General features: G+C 41.4%; 1 protein-coding gene across 3 annotated transcripts in view; it reads left to right on the forward strand.

The window, feature by feature from the left end:
• Positions 1–5,948: 5,948 nt before the first annotated feature.
• Positions 5,949–21,647, forward strand: part of hipk1b (homeodomain interacting protein kinase 1b) — a 34,126-nt gene continuing 18,427 nt past the window's right edge. For 2 of the 3 annotated variants that reach the window (XM_062056639.1, XM_062056658.1), the window contains exons 1-10: positions 5,949–6,282; positions 10,554–11,287; positions 14,642–14,833; positions 14,890–15,071; positions 15,152–15,275; positions 15,341–15,460; positions 15,548–15,634; positions 19,958–20,142; positions 20,205–20,355; positions 20,425–20,611. In XM_062056639.1, coding sequence (XP_061912623.1) covers positions 10,556–11,287; positions 14,642–14,833; positions 14,890–15,071; positions 15,152–15,275; positions 15,341–15,460; positions 15,548–15,634; positions 19,958–20,142; positions 20,205–20,355; positions 20,425–20,611 — 1,960 coding nt within the window. In that variant the 5' untranslated portion in view covers positions 5,949–6,282; positions 10,554–10,555. The remainder of the gene's footprint in view (positions 6,283–10,553; positions 11,288–14,641; positions 14,834–14,889; positions 15,072–15,151; positions 15,276–15,340; positions 15,461–15,547; positions 15,635–19,957; positions 20,143–20,204; positions 20,356–20,424; positions 20,612–21,647) is intronic. The other variant, XM_062056648.1, reaches the window with a different exon arrangement.

Here is a 21,647-nt window from a genome sequence, read left to right on the forward strand (position 1 = left end):
TGCGTCTTTGCTTGATATGTTGGGCATCAGTGCCAATCTTCATGGGCAGATGTCATCAAAATATATATATAATCATATCTACAAGGTTTTAAATAATCATTAAATTGTCATATTTGCCACACGATTTTGTATTCATTATTTGATGTATTGTCCTCTGTGGAGGACATTGGTATTAAGCTTTCATCCGTCATCTTTTCTACAGTTTTGGTGAAGGGAACGGGACATACTGTAGTAATACAACAGACTTTTTATAGCTGTCATTGCAAGACGTGGGAAATAATCAATTTTTAGGTGCATCACAAGGGTGATTGTAAACGTCAATAATGGGTAATCAATGTGTTTATTGTAAATAAAGTCCTGCAGGCAGTTGTAAAATGTGTCTGACTGCAGCGAGACGCCTCACCGAGAAAGTCGACAAGCTTCTTTATTTTAAGGCACTATTGTTCCAGTTTTGCACTCATTTCCATGAACTTAATAAATGTAAGCATGATTAATTGAACTGGTTCTTATTACAAATGCACTGTTTTTAAATGATAAATGCTCATTTAGTGCAACAAAAAAGAATGTAAAACTGCATCAATATACTTAGGGATGCATCAATAATTGTTTTTTAATCGAAACGTAACTATATGTTCCATATTTACAGTTGTTATAACAACAGTAAAAAAAAAAAACGAGAACATTTTTCTGATTTGGCCATTTTTTCTAATGACGACACACTTTTTCAGTCGTTTTGTAAATGTTACTGCAAGGAGAAGTTTGTCTTGTCACTTCCACACATGCATGTGTTTCATGGATGATCTTTGACATGAAATAGTTTTATACTGTAGAAATAGTATTATATATACTGGAGTGGTAAATCCTTGTGTCATTTGAAAACACTTGTTACCAAAACCACCTTGTTGTGCCTAACAAAACACTATTAAATTAACTTTATAAGGTTTTAGTTTATTTTTAAATGTTTTATTTGACCCGAACAATTGAATAATTGATTCTATTGTTATATATATAATAGGGTCAGGAAGAAATATTTTCTATTTTCTTGGACAAATCCAGTGGAAAGCCCAGGATGTCCTCTCCAAAACACAACAGCTTGTATTCTTCTTTTATTCCGAGTAGTTTTCATTGCAATTAGGTCAAAGGAAACTGAAAAAGTATACATATATATATATATATATATATATATATATATATATATATATATATATATATATATATATATATATATATATATATATATATATATATATATATATATATATGTGTGTGTGTGTGTGTGTGCGTGTGTGTGTGTGTGTGTGTGTGTGTGTGTGTGTGTGTGTGTGTGTGTGTGTGTGTGTGTGTGTGTGTGTGTGTGTGTGTGTGTGTGTGTGACCACAGAACTTTCCTCCAGAAGGTCTTATCTTTGTCCATGTGATGTCAGTTGAATCAAAAATTGAGCTGTTTTGCCACAATACCCAGCAATATGTTTGTAGGAGAAAAAGTGAGGCCTTTAATCCCAGGAACACCACACCTACCGTCAAGCATGGTGGTGGTAGTATTATGCTCTGGGCCTGTTTTTCTGCCAATGGAACTGGTGCTTTAAATGGGACAATGAAAAAGGAGGATTACCTCCAAATTCTTCAGGACAAGCTAAAATCATCAGCCCGGAGGTTGGGTCTTGGGCGCAGTTGGGTGTTCCATCAGGACCATGACGCCAAACACACGTCAAAAGTGGTAAGGGAATGGCTAAATCAGGCTACAATGAAGGTTTTAGAATGGCCTTCCCAAAGTCCTGACTTAAACGTGTGGACAATGCTGAAGAAACAAGTCCATGTCAGAAAACCAACACATTTAGCTGAAGTGCACCAATTTTGTCAAGAGGAGTGGTCAACAATTCAAGCAGGAGCTTGTGGATGGCTACCAAAAGCGCCTTATTGCAGTGAAACTTGCCAAGGGACATGTAAGCAAATATTAACATTGCTGTATGTATACTTTTGACCCAGCAGATTTGCTCACATTTTCAGTAGACCCATAATAAATTCATAAAAGAAGCAAACTTCGTGAATGTTTTTTGTGACCAACAAGTATGTGCTCCAATACCTCTATCACAAAAAATAAGAGTTGTAGAAATGATTGGAAACTCAAGACAGCCATGACATTATGTTATTTACAAGTGTATGTCATCTTTTGACCACGACTGTATATATATATATATATATATATATATATATATATATATATATATATATATATATATATATATATATATATATATATATATGCAAAATACGATAAGGGTATCGCAACTGGCTCACCTTTACAGGTACTCGCCCCTGCACCATCTGTGAGCCTGTGGCCTCGCTCTCTTCATCTCTCCTTCCATCAAGGCACCGGCGGGACTCTGCATGGCAGGGACGTCCTCCTCCCTGAGCCAAAACTAAGCTTGACCGCATACCTCAACTGGACATGAGTTGGTTGGCATCAGCAGATTCTCAAATGGGCACCCCCCGTCATCAACGTTTCGTCGAATTAAGCCCATGACGCTTCGGAGGGGCTCGACGGCAGATCCAGCGTCCTGGATCTACCCCCGCTGAATGCCACCCAACTCTATGTCCCTAGTCCTTCAGTAGGTCGGCTCTGCCATCGCACCTTTCTTTGTAACCAAATCCAGCGCGATGCTTCCTCTGCCCTTTTAGTGGTGTTGGCTACCAGCCGCTTCCTAGCCAGCCCCTCGATCCCTAGCAGTCCGAGTGCTCTCCAGAGCGACCACCCCGCAAAGCCTCTACAGCCCACCTCCACCGGTAGGTTCCAGGCCTTCCATCCATTGTGCTGGCTCTCGAGGATGAGGGTTTGGTACTTCTTGAGCTTGCGTTCGTACGCCTCCTCTATCCTCTCTTCCCAAGGTACTGTCAGCTCGATAAGCACCACCTGTTTGGTTCCTCTAGACCACAGAACAATATCAGGTCTCAGGGTAGTGTGGGCTATCTCCTCTGGGAATTTGAGCTGCTTCTTCAGGTCTGCCCGCATCTCCCAGTCGTTTGCTGTGGCCAGAACTCCTTTGTTCCTCCCTCCTGCTGCTGCGCTTTCACCTGCCCTGACGAAGTGGATGAAGCGTGGCCCATTAGAGAGCTGCCTTGTCCTCTTCCTGGCCTGCTCAACACCTTCTGCCAGCTGAGCAAGGATCTGGTCATGACGCCACCGGAACTTGCCATCTGCTAAGCTTGAGTGACAAGAGGAGAGGACATGCTCCAGGTTAGCTATCTTCCCGCAGAGTGTGCAGCTGGGGCTCTCTACCATTCCCCAAGTATGGAGGTTTGATGGGGTGGGCAGGACATCATATGTAGAACACAGCAGGAACCTGATCCGGTGGCCTTCCATGCTCCAGATGTCCTGCCAGGTTAGAGATCTGTCTTTTACACTCTCCCATCTAGTCCAGCTGCCCTGTTTTTTCATGGCTACTGCCTTGACATACCGGCTTTCCTCCTCAGCCTTTCGGACCTCCCTCTGCACCAAGCCTCGCCGCTCCTTTGGGTCAGCTTTGTTCCATCTTGTTCTGGATGAGCAACCCAGACCAAGTCTTCCCTGGGCTACTGATCCCACAATGTCCGCGTGATGCAGTCGATCCTCCGCCTCCCTCAGTGCTTTGCTGGCTAACCACTTTCTGCCTGACCTGACGACAATGCCTGCCTGCCGTACTCGCTTGTCTTTGCTGTCTCGTAGCATCATGGCCTGGCGTGTTTTTGTCACCTTGTACTCCTCCACCACTGATGTTATTGGCAGCTGTAGCTTGCTTCCTGTGCTGTACAGTCCAATGGAACAGAAGCTTCTTGGGACACCCAGCCATCTCCTCAAGTAGGTGTTCAACTTTTTCTCCAGACTCTCAACTGTGGATACAGGTACCTCATAAACCAGGAGTGGCCAGAGCAGACGGGGGATAACCCCATGTTGGTAACCCCAGGCCTTATACTTGCCCGGGAGGCCGCTCTTTTCGAGGGATGTCATCCAGGCTTCTGCTTGGCTAAGCATTTCTCTCACACTCAGCCGGTCATTGAGGTCTGCCCTATACCACTTCCCCAAGCACTTCACAGGTTTCTCTTGGACAGTAGGGATGATGTTCTCCCTGATCTTGAAGCGAAACTGGTCCTGAACACGCCCTTTCTTCAGAACCAGGCTTCTGGACTTTGCCGGTTTGAACTCCATCCTTGCCCAATTGGTGAGCTCAATCAGGTCCTCCAAAATCCATCTTCCTTCTGGCACTGATCTTGCTGTGATGGTAAGGTCGTCCATGAACGCTCTAATGGGCAGCATCTGGATTCCGCTTGCAAGGACTGCGCCTCGACCTAACTTCTCTGCCGACTTGACAAGAAGGTTCATGGCTGCAGAAAATAAAATCACTGAAATTGTGCAGCCAGTGACAATGCCCACTTCGAGTCTCTGCCAGTTGGTGGTGAATTCTCCGCAGGTGAATCGCATGTTGAATCTGTCAAAGTACTGACGCAAGAGTTTCTGGAATCGCTCTGGTATGTGGTAAGTCTTCAAAGTCAGCTCCACTAACTTGTGGGGTATCGTTCCATAGGCATTTGTTAGATCAAGCCACAAGACTGCTAGGTCTCCGTGGTTCCTCTTTGCATCCTCGATGATCTTGGAGATTACGCTGGTGTGTTCGAGACAGCCAGATACCCCTGGAATGCCACCTTTTTGAACTGAAGTATCCATGTAGCCATTATCCAACATGAAGGTGGTTAACCTCTTCGCCAGAATCCCCAGGAAGAGCTTAGCTTCCACATTGAGGAGGGAGATGGTACGGAATTGCTTAATCCCTGATACCTCTATAATGTGAGTGATAACACTTTTATCAATGGGGCCCTTTTGGGTCCATGAGAATTTAAGTGGGTTTTAAAAGAAAAAAAAAATTGTGCTTGCTCAAAAAATATTATGGATCAAGATCAATGTTGTTATTGATCTATTTAAGGCTCCACTAAAAATATTCCACTTTGATATATTTCTGTTGGGGAAAACATTGCATATTTTGTGTTTTTGCCATAAAAAAGATGTTCTTTGCCAAAAAGGGCGTACGAAATTTTAAAAAATTTAACATTGGATCTGAAGATGATCTATAGATTTAATCGTTAAAGTTCAAACAAAAAACTAAAACTAGTGTATTTTTAACCACTGTGGGGTCCTTCAGAAATTTAGTGGGATTTTTTTTTTAAACTGGCTTTGCATAAAAACAATATGAATCAAAATCAATGTTATTATAGATTATTGACCTATTGAAGGCTCCACACAAAATATTACACTTTGAAATATTTATGTGGGGGGGTTTTAGCTATAAAAACAGGGTTTTCTCGCAAAAAAGGGCATACAATATTAAAAACAACTTTATATCGACTGATAGATCTGAAGTTCATTGTAGACTTTTTTAAAACGTTGACCAAAAAAAATTATATATGACTTATTTTTAACAGTTTTATGACTGAGACACTTCTGGGTCCCCTGGAGCAAACTAGCGGGGAGCCAATAGAAATAGACTTAGCAGTAGTTTGGAAAGTGACAAATATTAAAATGTAATATTTCCCAGTGCGCAGCCCTCAGTGGAGAAAGTTTGGACCCCCCTGTACTGGAGGTTTGACATTGCAAGGAAGGTTTTGAGCAGCAGACCACCCTGATGGAGCAGCGGCCGACAGGAAAATTACTGGGAAGCCAATGACGTCAATCCATTTTACCGTAAAACATGGTGAATGCGTTTGTCCTTGCCACTCAAAATCTCCTGTTGTTGGATTTTACATTTTTTTAGTCAGGGCAAGGCAATTTTATATATATATATATATATATATATACATATATATATAATCATAATATACCACTCCATGCTTGTTTTCCCTTACATTTCAACCTTTACTCGGTATTTTTCCACCTCGCTCAATGTCACTACCGTCATTACGGTAATGGCCGGAAATGACGTGGGCATCGCAGCTGATATAACGACTCGGGTGCTTTTCCGGTGTAAAATGGATTTTTTTGCCTCAGGATAAACTTCTTTCACATTTGATTCCAGCCGACGTTTTCATCGACAGATGTGTTGGTTCCGACACGCCGGACCTTCGTTGTCGTGCGCAAGGCGACGTATGGCCGCTGCTTGTGGGACGTCCCGTGTCGCCGTCGACTGAGCGCACAATGCAGGCCTAGCTGACGTTAGCATCGCTGCTAGCTGGCGAAAGCTCCTCGGTTATCTGCTCCAGTAGGTACTCGAACCTCGAACTGAGCCGTTTGTTGGACTGTGCGAGGACGTACTTTCAGGTCTGTGACATCCTCCTTCATCAAGTGTGTGACATATATATCACCAAAGTTAATAGGTGGTTAGCATTGGTGACCAAGTATGTCGAGTTTGCGGTTATTTGTATGACTTGACATTTGAGGCTGATAGTGACTGTCACTTGCATTAGTCAGCGGGTCCTGCATGTGTGGTCATGGCGGCGCTTTAAACTGTGCAAGGCACTGCCATCTAAACATGGAGCAAGTGCCGCTGCAAGGAGGACTAAATAAAGAGCGGATTTGTGCAAATAATCTAACCAAGTCTGATGTCTGTCATAACCTTGTGGTGCCTACAATCGTTTCGACTTGTTCTGCTCCGTTTTAAACAGTAATCATGTTAGTTGCGGTTAGGGCTGGGCGATATGACCTTTTATTAATATCTCGATATTTTTAGGCCATGAACACTTGATGCATATAATCACAGAAGTATGATGATTCTATGTGTCTACATTAAAACATTCTTCTTCATACTGCATTCATATATGCTCATTTTAAACTTTCATGCAGAGAGGGAAATCCCAACTAAAACTGTATTTATTAAACAGTTATTAAGCAGTGGCACAAACATTCATGTCATTTCCAAAACAGAACGTGCAAGATTGTCAGAGACATTTTAAAACAAGCTATTAGTGCACTATTGTGCATGATGTCACTAAGATGACATATCAAAACAACACTAAATTGAAGTGCACTTTTTGTACAGAACACCACTACAATAGTTAAAAAAAAAAATGTTGTGCATGATGTCACACAAGATATTTCAATAACTGTCAAATAAAAATGAGCTACATAATAGGAAATCAAATAGTGTATGTCCTTCGCTATGTGGTAGGTTCCTGCGGACGTTATCTCCTTTTGTTGTTGACTATTTGTTTCATACGGTGTTGATCTGGAAACGGTTGCTTTGGCATTTTGTGGGTGTGACACCGGCAGAGATGTTGACATGCAGAGTTTCAACCACTCTTCACTCTCTAGCGGGTGACTTTTCAAATGATGCTACAAATTAGCAGTGCTGCTACTTTTTGTAGCAACGCTTTTGCCACATACTTGACATATTACAGTTGTCTGTTCAACATCTTACCGCTTGAATCAATCAATGTTTATTTATATAGCCCTAAATCCCAATTGTCTCAAAGGGCTGCACAAGCCACAACGACATCCTCGGTTCAGAGCCCATATAGGGGCAAGGAAAAACTCACAACCCAGTGGGATGTCAAAGCCAAACCACTGCCAGACGATGGACCCCGTGCTGTTTTTCTTGGGAACTAATTCCTCTTCCTTCATTTGTTACCAGATTCGCACCTTTCTCTCGTATTACCACTCGCACCACTCCGCCAGCATCACAGCTAACGTTACCCATGCCGCTACCTCTCTGCTCGGCGAGAGCGTATGACGTTGCATGTGTGACAGTATGTGACGTATGTTTTATGTCTCTGATAGGAGAGACAAGAAAGAGTGAGAAGAGCCTGTAGTCTAATGCCCGCAGCTAAACTGCGTGAGAACGTATACTCGAATATCACAATAGTAATTTTCTATATCGCACAGAGACAAACCTGCGATATATCGAGTATACTGTATTCCATATATCGTCCAGCCTTAGTTGCGATCATTATATACGGTGCCTTTCTCTGTATAGACCATTTTTTTGGACTGTAGCCCATGTTTTAATCGTTATTTTGTAAATTGATCCCACATCTTTTATATTCTAGTTTCTTCAAAATAGCCAGCCTTTGCGGAACACGGAAGTCACGCCCACATTGCGTCACATGTTCTAATGATCTTTCTATAGCTTGTATTCCCACACGTGACCTCGACCTGGAAGTGGAAAAAAGCGGTGGTCAACCATGCCAAGATGGCTGTGCATCGAACGAGCAATCTGAGTACGCAAGTGGCCTAGATCTTCCTGCAAAATAATTAGACATAGACTTCCTTTTATTGTCATTCCAATTTTAACTTTTCAGTACAGATAAGATTTGTGTACCCCCACCAAGGACTGTTTTCACTGCTGGACTCTAGAAAGAGGTTCCACAGCCTCCATAGCAGAACCCCCCAGGTTCTGTAACAGCTTCTTCCCTCAGGCCATAAGACTCTTTAACGCATCAAAAATAATCCCCTCAATTCCCCCCAAAAACGGATTAAATGGCTGGAATATAAAGACAATATAACATACATCCATAAACGTGGATGCATATGCAAAAGTGCAATATATTTATCTGTACAGTAATCTATTTATTTATATCTGCACCTTATTGCTCGTTTATCCTGCACTACAACCAGCTAATGCAACAAAATGTCGTTCTTATCTGTACTGTAAAGTTCAAATTTGAATGACAATAAAAGGAAATGTGTTGCATTAGCTGGTTGTAGTGCAGGATAAAAGAGCAATAAAGTGCAGTAATGAATAAATAGATTACTTGTTGCGCGATCAAGCGTGGAACGCGCTGAGTGATCACTGTGGCTAATACACACACATATACATTAATTTGCTCTTAAAACAGGAATAAACTACAACACTGGTTATTGGTTGGGGGTACTAGTAGCCCCGGGGGTGATTGACAGAACTCAAGGGTACATGGGATTTAGTTATAATTTATTATTTGATCCCCTGCTGATTTTGTAAGTATACCTCCTTACAACAATAGACACACTCCAGAATTGTTATGCTAGGTTCATTTTCACAAGGAGAGTATGTAAAAATGCAACGGAAACAATATTTCAAAAAGTAAAAAAAAAATTTAATTAATCAAAATGTATTTATATAGCCCTTCATCATTAGTGCCTCAAAGGGCTTCACAAACCACATCCAAAGTTTACGGTATTCATTTGTATTTCCTATCATGGTTTTATGCTGCCGATAATAATACCCGTCACATGTATTAACTGTAAATGTTTCAATTTTTACATGTTGAGTGTTATTGACAGTTTTAACAATATCAACACAATATTTAAACTAGTTCCTTATCTTTTATTACATATACGTTTTGGAGCAAAACTAAGTAGAACACAATCACTAAATAAAACCAAACACTACCATTTACTACTCATTTAAATCCTTTGTTGTTTGTCCTCAAAGTTAATTTTTTCATTCCCTGAGTTTGACAAAAGAACAAAAAATATTCTGACAAAAAAAGAATATTTATCTAGTCGACACCACCAATGTATGGATGGATACGCCCTCTTTACATGTAGGGTACTGACTGTGACAATGCTGACATCTTCTCCTCAGACTTTTATTCATCTACTTGTTAATAGCTGCTTACTTTCTGCTGTTCCATCTTCAAGTTAACTAATCACTTATTTCTTGCTGGTTGTTAAAAGCTAGCTTAGCTATTAGCATACCCGCTCCTTGCTTGTGCTCGGTGTGTTACATGTTATAAGTAAGGCTCATCTTCCAGTGATAGTGATACTTAAGATACTAATGGAGGTGATTATTATTAGTTTAGGGGTTGTAAACATTTGCTCCACACTGGTTATGGAGACACTAGATGCTTGTCAGTCAGGGTACTAAAAATAAATGGTGTCAAACAGAGGCCATCTGTGTATGTAATCGCCAATAAAAAGCATTTATCGGCGATGGCGATGGCGATGACCGACTTTCCCGCCGATGAATCGGCACATCTCTGATCTGTATCTTAAATGCAAATAAATAATTAGGGGGTACTTGGCTGAAAAACATGTTCCACCGTAAATAGCCACAAGATGGCGCAGCAAGAGTAAAAAACAGTCATCTAGCATCCTCCATGGCTTTTAGTCTTCTTTGATGGTTTGTTTGGCCGTTTTGAGGGTACAAGACATTTTTAAAGTACAGTTGAATCTAAAAAGGCTGAATACCATCATATTCCAGACGCTAAGTGATACATACAAGTGCAAAATGAGTTAGTCATATCAATGCAGTATTTAGCTGGCCTGTTCTCCAGGTACTCTGCCTTCCTTGCAGTTCCCAAATACATGCTCCAATCTAAACCTTACTGAGATATTTAGTTGCGCACATTAAACCTAGAGATCAATCTATTCTCCAAGGAATATGACATCAGGAAGTTAATTTTCATATAGTTACATCCCTAATAATAAATAACACAAACATCAGATTTGCAACAGATACAACACAACTACAGAGTTAGAGTACATTTAAAATACCTGTGTTGTAAATATTCATTGAGTGTTAATGTATAACATAGAATCTGATGGCATTGGAACAGCGTTGTGCATTAAATAAATCAGAGGTTTGTTGATGTTAATTTCTCTGTCTCTCACAGCCATGACCTCTCAGCTGCAAGTCTTCTCTCCTCCCTCCATCTCCTCCAGTGCCTTTTGTCGCGTTAAGAAGCTGAAGGTGGAGAACAATGTCTGGGATGTGTCCACTACTGAAGCGTATAGTTCCTTGGCAGGCCAGTCTGCATACACCTTCACTCCGGCCATGGCTGTGCCCCCCTTTGCACCGTCCCTGGTCTTCCCCCCGACAGCGCCTGGGTCTCGGGGTCAAGTGGTGGTCCGTGCAGCTGACAGCACTGGCAGTCTTCCTCGAGGCTCCAGTCGACGCGTGGCGGAGCATGCCACATCCTCCTCTTACGCTCATGTGGAGACAGCCTCGGAAACCAGGGGACAACACCGCCACGGGCACAAGCGCAAGATGGAGGAGACCCACGAGGGCAGCGGGAGTGGCTGTGGCAGTGTGCAAATTCTGGAGGAGCTCTCCGCCCCGGCGGCGACGTACTCCACCCGTACGGGCGGCGGAGGCGGAGGCACGGGCCAGTCCATACCTCACTCGGCTCCCACCACAAAGAGTAGTAGCTCCAACGGCGAAGGCGACTATCAGCTGGTGCAGCACGAGATCCTCTGCTCAGTGACCTGCAGCTACGAAGTCTTGGAATTCTTAGGGAGGGGCACCTTTGGCCAAGTGGCCAAGTGCTGGAAGAGGGGTACCAATGAGATTGTGGCTATCAAGATTCTCAAGAACCATCCTTCATATGCACGCCAGGGACAAATTGAGGTAAATTATGATGTCATATGTGAATCCAACCTAAATGATATTTTCCTCTATGGATTATGATCTCAAACTACCACATCTTTTTTCAATATCTTTACAGTTTTGCTTATTTAGTTCAGAAAATGGTAGGGGTGTAACGGTACACAAAAATTTCGGTTCGGTACGTACCTCGTTTTAGAGGTCACGGTTCGGTTCATTTTCGGTACAGTAGGACAACAACAAAATATAATTTTTTTTGTTATTTGTTTACCAAATTTGTAAACAATGGCTTTATCCTTTTAACATTGGGAACACTTTAATAATTCTGCCCACGTTGATCAACATTAAACTGCCTCAAGTTGTTGTTCAGATTAAATACAATGACAAAACTTTTCTTCTACATATAAAAAGTGCAACATGAAACAGTTTCAAGTCAACTCATCATGCTTAATTTATTACAGCATTTGGGAAGCCTGTAGTTGATGTTTATTATGTAAATGTTATATTTTTATCAACATGTGATAGCAGGGACCCTGCCATTCAAAACTAGGCTGCTGCATTTCTAATGATTAATGTAACTATAGCTGAAAAAATGGTACAATAGCAATAGGAGAGACTATGTAGGCTTAATGATGCAGTTACATTATTATATCAACTATAAGAGACAGAAACTCTTCATTTAACATAATGTCCTTTTTTGCTGCTTCAACACAGCTCAATCAACACAGAAAAAGGTAAAGTGAAATAACAGACAGACAGGGCTTTGCTGTCCGTAACACACACACACACCGCAAAATGAGCTAACGTTACGCTAAAAGCGAATTAGCCTTCACCTCAAGCCAGGACTGTGAGCTAGCTGAACTGCCTTTTATATTTCTAGATAGACAACGGGCTCATAGTGATGTTACTAGTAGTTGACTGGGAGGTGTTTATTATAATTTGGGGAGAGTCCGCTGCCTGATACTTACCTGCTAAACGCTAAGCACTGACTACATGCGCTCTGAATACGCACTGCTGATTGGCTGTTACCGCTCTGAATACACACTGCTGATTGGCTGTTACTGCTCTGTTTGTAACCAATCAGATGGTTGTGTGGGTGGGACAATGCTGGGTGCTGTGTAGAGGACTGACAGGGACAGAGGCAGAAGGAAGCGGAGGCGGCTACTTAATATGTTCGTGTGGAAACTCGTTCGGTACACCTCCGAACCAAAACCCCCGTACCGAAACGGTTCAATACAAATACACGTACCGTTACACCCCTAGAAAATGGGCAAGGTCATGTCTTTAGCGACCCCTTAAGGGAAAAGTGGCCACTAAACGCAAATTGCCTTGACAAACTCACACGTTGTACGTTCTGGAAGAAAGCACAGAACAGTTTACATGGTAGTGAGTTTATCCCACCCCACCAAGCACACTTGTGTTACGGCCGCGCAGCCGATATTCTTACACTGTAGTCTCTAGTAGAGGTGGGGAAAATAATCGATATTTTTGCATCACAATTTGGACATGGATGATTATAGAATCGATTAGAAAACGTCAATAATCAATTTATCTATTGTAAATAAAGTAATGCAGACAGTTGTAAAATTTGACTGACTGCAGCGAGAGATCCGACCAACTCCTTTACTATCGGGCACTTATGGTGCAGTTTTGCATACATTTTCATTCATTTAATACATGTGGAAATTAATTGAACAGTTTCTTTTTCCAAATGAATTGTTTTTTTAAGTTACAAGTGATAAACGCTTATTTAGTGAATGTTGTCTGGCTATCTGTGTTGGCCCTGCAATGAGGTGGCGACTCGTCCAGGGTGTACCCCACCTTCCGCCCGAATGCAGCTGAGATAGGCTCCAGCACCTCGCGACCTTGAACGGGACAAGCGGTAGTAAATGGATGGATGGAAAGTAAATGTAAAACTGCATCAATATACATAAATTAAAAATGCATCATTAAACATTTTTCATCAAATCGTAGCTTTTGAATGGTAATTGTATGGTGCCCAAAGATTGCCACCTCTAGTCATTAGTCTAGGTCCTGCCTTGCTTGTCTGCTCTGTCCCATCTCCAACACTCCCAGCCGCTAATACGCATGCACAGATGGGGTAGAGCGGGACAGGAAGTACGACACATAAGCAATATAGGTCCGGTTGAATTTCAGAATAAAAGACTGTTTAATAATAGCTTACTAACCCACGTAGTCCACCTCTCTTTTTCTTCTCCAGTTGGACCTTCTATCTGTTGTTATCCCACATACTGTGTTGGTACTAGGGCTGCAACTAGTCACCGACTATCTTAACCATTAGTCACTAGTTGGATTATAAAGTGTGCACATATTCAGTGGCTCTAATTTTGCCATCATCTTAAAAATTCAGATTGAGATATTTTCAGGCATGTGTTCACTAACAACAAAGATGACTGATTTGTTAATAAATATGTATTTATACTGTATCTATGCAGCTCACTAGGCTGTTAAACATTTTTTAGTAAATATTAAAAACTTTGTGTGTTGTGTTGTGTTGTGTTGTGTTGTGTTGTGTTGCAAATTGACGCTGCTTTAAAAAGTAGTTGAATTTGTGTAAACAAAGTTTAGCTGACAGACTTTGGCTAACATGATAGTTAATCCATTTTTTACAAAACTTAATTTGACACTTGTTAGCTCGCTAGTAAAGGATAACAATCTTACAGAGTTCATATGTCGGACATTCCTTTTAATGCTCCCGTATCACACATATAGTGCCATAAAAATAAGATGTGCTGTACAGAATGAGCAAGGTATTCATATTTAAACAAGAATATGAGGAAATATTTCCACACTTTATATGTTTGCACCTGCGATGTTGATGCGAGTGGCGGTACTGACTTGCGTCCTTTGGAAAAATCAGAGTGATGATGTCACGACTATGTCGACAAGTTTTATTGTTGACAATGTCAACGAATTGTTGCACCCCTACTGGGTACATATAGAGTTACTACATTACCCAGAAGTCTTAGCGACAGGCCAGAATGAAGTAAAAGATTGTTTTTTAGTATAGACATGAGCAAGTACTAGTATTGCGCTGTGTTCTAAACAATCTGTTCCTGAAAGCTATGGGTGTTGCGTTCTTTAAACATAACATATCAGTGGCCTTGCACAATCGCAAGGTCTCTGGCTGTCTGGCGCAGCCTGAAATACTCAGCATGTAGCTGCTGAGTGTTGGAGGAGCACAGAGCAAACTCCTGGCACATCGTAACACAAATTAATCCAACTCATGCAGCACATCTTGATATTAGTGGCTGCTATATGGAGTAAAAAAAAACCTCCGCGATAGAGAAAGTTCATAACTTGACTTTTCTCTGCAAGGCACATTTTGACTCTTGCGTATTTGTAATTTCTGTCCAGGTGGGCATCCTGAACAGGCTGAGTGCAGAGAATGCTGACGAGTACAATTTTGTGCGTTCCTACGAGTGCTTCCAGCACAAGGGTCATACCTGCTTGGTGTTTGAGATGCTCGAACAGAACCTTTATGACTTTCTGAAGCACAGCAAGTTCAGCCCACTACCTCTGCGACACATTAGACCAATCCTCCAGCAGGTGAGACCACCATCTAAATGTCTTTGGGACCAGTGTTAATGCCTTGTCATGTTCAGGTGGCAACAGCACTTATGAAGCTGAAGAGCCTGGGACTTATTCATGCTGACCTCAAGCCTGAGAACATCATGCTGGTGGATCCTCTCCGGCAGCCTTACAGAGTGAAGGTCATTGACTTTGGATCTGCGAGCCATGTGTCCAAAGCTGTGTGCTCAACATACTTACAGTCCCGCTACTACAGGTACCACGCCTTCACAGACATGCTGACAGTTTATAGCATCAGCACTAGCTAGTCCCTCCAACATTTGCTTTGCTCTGCAGGGCTCCTGAGATCATTTTAGGTCTCCCGTTCTGTGAGGCCATTGACATGTGGTCTCTAGGCTGTGTGATTGCAGAGTTGTTTCTGGGTTGGCCTCTCTACCCTGGAGCCTCCGAGTACGACCAGGTCAGTACCTGCAATTTGGCCTAACTGAGACAGAAACCTAATTATTGTTTTTGTTTTTTTCTCAGATCCGTTACATCTCTCAGACTCAAGGCCTGCCAGCTGAGTACCTATTGAGCGCAGGCACCAAGACCAACCGCTTCTTCAACAGAGGCCCCGACTCCAGTTATCCACTTTGGAGGCTTAAAGTAAATTAAACCAGATCAGTCATTTAGATGTGTTGCTTATGTAGACAGTTAAGGAGTAATAACATGGTCATTATATCTGCTTTGCAGACACCATCAGAGCATGAAATGGAGATGGGCATCAAATCCAAGGAGGCTAGGAAATATATCTTCAACTGTTTGGATGACATGATGCAGGTACATATGTTCTTCTTTCATTTGGCTGGATGTGTGCAGGCTGTTCAGTGTTTTCAAAAACATAAGGTTGGAAATAAAAAAAATGCGTCAACCACTTAGCATTCTGGGATTTTATAAAAGTTAAAGTACCAATGATTGTAGGCTCAAATGACTAAGAAAGTAATACCCAAATTAAATGTAACACTGTCCTTGAACCATTTAGAGTAGAGGCATGGCTTTGGGCTTAACATTAAAATTTATGTCGATAGTCTCATCTTTAGCGCCGCCTTAGTGGCTCCCTGGAGCTTTTTAAAAAAATGGATAACGATGGGGGGAAAATATATATTTAGTTTTAATGTGGTTTCTGTAGGAGGACACACATGACATAAACCTTCCTAATTTTTAGGCAAGGCAAGGCAACTTTATTTATATAGCATGTTAATAACAACTTTTAAATTGGACCAAAGTGCTTTACAGGTTAAAAAGCATAGAACAAAAAAAACAAAGAACATACAAAATGCATAAGCTAAACAAGATAGTGCAAAAGCAATACGGTGAAAGGGTTCGGATAAAAAGTAAAATTGCAAGATAAAAATAATGAAATAATAAAAGTGCGACAAATTGAAAAAAAAAAATGAAAAAAAATAAAAAGAAAGGCCACTGTTTAACATGTTTATTTATGCTTCACTGAGGAGAGTCTTTAGAGAGCACCGTTTTGTCCTATTAATTTTGGCGGTCCTTGAACTCACCGTAGTTGTGGAGAATGTGATGCAACAGTTTTACATGTATAAATTTCTCTGACGCTGCCACAGAGACGTGTTTTATGCCACTCTTTCTTTGTCTCATTTTGTCCACCAAACGTTTTACACTGTGTGTGGATGCACAAAGGTGAGCTTTGTTGGTGTTACTGACTTGTGTGGAGTGCTAATCAGGTGTATTTGCTCAGTGGATGACTGCAAGCTAATCCATGCTAACATGCTATTTAGGCTAGCTGTATGTCCTCTATGTATTTAAGTTATATTTGCAAGTCTCATGACACGTTATCTGTATGTAATATTGGCTGCATTTCTGATAGTTGTTTGTGTGCCATGTTGTTCCAGACCACAGCAAACGTTACCCGGCTGGCAAAGATTATAATAAATCCATTAGAAGAAGTTTCCTTTAACTTGGACACAAACATCTACACTTTTGGCCAGTCTCTAAGTCAGTCATTTCCAGGAGTTATCTCACCCTCTGAGAAGTTTTACTAATGTTTTCCAATGTTGTAAAAATGTGTAGAATAAATATTACATTTCAACATTTCTGTCAGTGAAGATTTGTGTCAGCCTGCGACACAGTCATTTTGATAGTAGGCTAATATAGCTAATATAGACACATCACGAGTTGTCTTCATTATAACACTTATATAAGACTTTTAAAGTCATTTTAATTGTAGGCTAATATATTTAATATAGACACTTACGTCATGTGTTGTCTTCGTTATAACACTTAAAGGCCTACTGAAACCCACTACTACCGACCACACAGTCTGATAGTTTATATATCAATGATGAAATCTTAACATTGCAACACATGCCAAAACCAACCGCTTCTTCAACGGGTTAACTTATAAATTGCAATTTTAAATTTCCCGCCACACTTCCGGTTGAAAACGTCTAGATATGATGACGTATGCGTGTGACGGAATCAGTTGATACGGAAGTATTGGTACCCCATTGAATACAATACAAAAAAGCTCTGTTTTCATTTCAAAATTCCACAGTATTCTGGACATCTGTGTTGGTGAATCTTTTGCAATTTGTTTAATGAACAATGGAGACTGCAAATAAGAAAGTTGTAGGTGGGATCGGTGTATTAGCGGCGGACTACAGCAACACAGCCAGGAGGACAGAGATGGATAGCAGACGCGCTAGCCGCCGAACTCACCTTAACTTCCTCCGTCTCGCCGACCGCATCTGTGATCGGGTGAAGTCCTTCGTCGCACCGTCGATCGCTGGAACGCAGGTGAGCACGGGTGTTGATAGCAAATGAGGGCTGGCTGGCGTGGGTGGATAGCTAATGTTTTTAGCATAGCTCTGTGAGGTCCGGTTGCTAAGTTAGCTTCAATGGCGCCGTTAGCAAGAGCATTGTTAACCTTCGCCAGGCTGGAAAGCATTAACCGTGTAGTTACATGTCCATGGCTTAATAGTATTGTTGATCTTCTGTCTATCCTTCCAGTCAGGGATTTATTTATTTTGTTTCTATATGCAGTTAAGCACGATGCTATCACGTTAGCTCCGTAGCCAAAGTGTTTCATCGATGTATTGTCGTGGAGATAAAAGTCACTGTGAATGTCTATTTCGCGTTCTCGACTCATTTTCAAGAGGATACAGTATCCGAGGTGGTTTAAAATACAAATCCGTGATCCACAATAGAAAAAGGAGAGAGTGTGGAATCCAATGAGCCAGCTTGTACCTAAGTTACGGTCAGAGCGAAAAAAGATGTCTTGCTCTGCATTCTAGTCCTTCACTCTAACGTTCCTCATCCACGAATCTTTCATCCTCGCTCAAATTAATGGGGTAATCGTCGCTTTCTCGGTCCGAATCTCTCTCGCTGCTGGTGTAAACAATAGGAAAATGTGAGCAGTCCTTCCCCCGGTGTCGTCACGCTACTTCCGGTAGGGGCAAGGCTTTTTTTTATCAGATACCAAAAGTTGCAATCTTTATCGTCGTTGTTCTCTACTAAATCCTTTCAGCAAAAATATGGCAATATCGCGAAATGATCAAGTATGACACATCGAATGGATCTGCTATCCCCGTTTAAATAGAAAAAATTCATTTCAGTAGGCCTTTAAAGGCCTACTGAAACCCACTACTACCGACCACGCAGTCTGATAGTTTATATATCAATGATGAAATCTTAATATTGCAACACGTGCCAATACGGCCGGGTTAACTTATAAAGTGCAATTTTAAATTTCTCGCCACACTTCCGGTTGAAAACGTCTAGATATGATGACGTATGCGCGTGACGTCAACGGTTGATACGGAAGTATTCGGACCCATTGAATCCAATACAAAAAAGCTCTGTTTTCATCCCAAAATTCCACAGTATTCTGGACATCTGTGTTGTTGAATCTTTTGCAATTTGTTTAATGAACAATGGAGACTGCAAAGAAGAAAGCTGTAGGTGCGATCGGTGTATTAGCGGCGGACTACAGCAACACAACCAGGAGGACTTTGAGGATAGCAGACGCGCTAGCCGAACGACCTCACCTTGACTTCCTCCGTCTCCGGGCCGCCAACCGCATCGATGATCGGGTGAAGTCCTTCGTCGAAAAAAAATGTTTTTTTTTTTGTTTTTTTTTAAATTAAATCAACATAAAAAACACAATATATACATTATATATCAATATAGATCAATACAGTCTGTAGGGATACAGTCCGTAAGCACACATGATTGTATTTATTTGACAAAAAAACAAAAACAACGAAAAAAAAACATAACCCATTTATTTAACAGGCGTCAACTTGCAGTCCACATGTATCTCTGTCTGCCATCTACTGGTCACACTTATCATTACACCATGTACCAAATAAAGTTGCTGGGATGTCAGTAAGCACAACTAGAATTAATACGTACATTAGGCGCACCGGATTATAAGGCACACTGTCCATTTTTTTTTGAGAAAATGAAAGGATTCTAATTGCTCCTTTTACATTCATTTACTCGTGGTTACTGTCAACAGTTAATAAAAAAAATGTTTTTTTGTGATACATGAAGGTATTACTTGACCTTCCAGCTGGTATATGTGCTGACATCTCCTGGCAATCATGTTCCTCAAAACACTGACTAGGTTATTTGTTCTAAAAAGGTTGAGCAACAGGCTTCCATAGCACATCAGCACATAGTGTTGAGCAGCAGACTGGCCTTTTAGCGCTCCATATTTGTTCCTACATAGTTTGGTGAGTGTATAATAGCTAAACTTATTGCATTGGAGCTCAAGTACTTGAGTGACTGGTAGAATTTGTGCAAACCTGGATTTGACTGGGAACGCCCACATTTGGAGGTTGCTTCACCCAGAGTGCACATTTTGGATGACAGACCTAAGTCAGGGGGAGAATGATTTGTGGCCAGAATCTGTAGCTTTTTTCACTGAAGCACATAGGGGAACAGGGCCCAAAGAGCGTGGATGACTGACAAGAGGGTTTACACTGGTTCTCTAATTCCGCTATAGATCAATAGCAACATGGCTCAAAAACGTGATACGGTTGCAGCTCCGTGTCATTAATTTTCCCCTAATAGTTAATCAAGGCTATATAATTAATACCCTGTTTGACCCATTTTGCAATCATTGTTTTTCAGGTCAATCTCTCAACTCATTTGGAGGGGACGGACATGCTGGCTGAGAAAGCTGATAGACGAGAGTTTATAGACCTCCTGAAGAGAATGCTCCGTCTGGATGCTGACAAGAGGATCACACCTACAAAGACTCTGGGCCATCCTTTCGTCACAATGAGCCACCTCATGGATTATCCCCACAGCTCCCAGTAAGTACACCTCAACTTGATTTGAAGGGACTGTTACTTACTAAAATGCTGCTGCTCTCCAGCGTGAAGTCTTGCTTCCAGAACATGGAGATCTGCAAGCGCCGGAGCACCTACGACAGCAACAAGTCCCTCTACTCCACAAATGCAGTCCCCAGCGCTGCAGCAGGCAACCTGACTGTTACTTTCAGTAGCCAACTCAACCAGCATAACCAGGCAAGCACCTGGCTGCATTTCTTATATGTCAAGTTACTTTAAATGTATTCATGGCTGGGTGTTTACCAGGTGCCTTCTGCGGGGGGAGCGGTGCCTCTGCTAAATTACCAGCCAGCGCTGTACCAGCAGGCAACGATCAACATTCCTGGCCTGACGCAACAAAGTGTACCTATTCCAACACGTCCTGCCGGACTGTGTAGCCAGACAGAACCCTTCCAACAGACTCTGATTGTTTGCCCACCCTCCACAATTCAAGGTGAGGGATTCCAGTATTCCACCAGATACAGTCAGACATGTTCTATGCTGCTTTCTAGGGGTGTCCCGATTAGTGTTGCAAAGGGGTGGAAAATTTCCGGAAATTTACCACGGGAATTTAAGCTCGGGAAGTTTGGAAATATTGACCATTATTTGATTATTCAAAGTTGGACACCGTCCATGGGAAATAATGGGAATATATGGGAATTAATGGGGAATTACAATAATTATATATTATTGGGCACTTGTCTATATGCTGCTGCATCTTTGTGGCATTTTTTGACGTAACTCTTTGCACAGTATTTGCAAATGTACACAGCCTTTCCGCCTACATTGGTTGGGGTGAAATGTCTCCACACATCAGATGGTGTACGTGGCATTATTCTGTTTGTATTTATTTATTCTTGTAAAACACTAATGCAATGCCACACACAGATATAAATAGTCAGCTAAACAATTGGAGTAGTCTTTAAAAACATTTTACTGATGCACAAATGAATAGAAATAGGCTAAATGAATAAATTAACACTCAATCAGCATGCTAAATCAAACTATAACCCTACATTCTTGTATGACAACAGAATGGCTAGCAGAACAGAAGGCAGAGGAAACTACACGTTTTGATTTAGTATTTGCTAGTTGAACTTAACACATCACAAAAAAAGGTAAAATTGGATCGCTAACGTTGTTAGCATAAATGAATGGGGTTTAAAGGCCTACTGAAATGAATTTTTTTTATTTAAACGGGGATAGCAGATCTATTGTATGTGTCATACTTGATCATTTCGCGATATTGCCATATTTTTGCTGAAAGGATTTAGTGTAGAACAACGACGATAAAGATCGCAACTTTTGGTATCTGATAAAAAAAAGGCTTGCCCCTACCGGAAGTAGCGTGACGTAGTCAATTGAACATATACGCAAAGTTCCCTATTGTTTACAATGATGGCCGCATGGAGTGAGAGAGATTCGGACCGAGAAAGCGACAATTTCCCCATTAATTTGAGCGAGGATGAAAGATTTGTGGATGAGTAAAG

The sequence above is a fragment of the Entelurus aequoreus genome, linkage group LG01 (assembly GCF_033978785.1).
Source record: "Entelurus aequoreus isolate RoL-2023_Sb linkage group LG01, RoL_Eaeq_v1.1, whole genome shotgun sequence".
NCBI classification, from domain to species: domain Eukaryota; kingdom Metazoa; phylum Chordata; class Actinopteri; order Syngnathiformes; family Syngnathidae; genus Entelurus; species Entelurus aequoreus.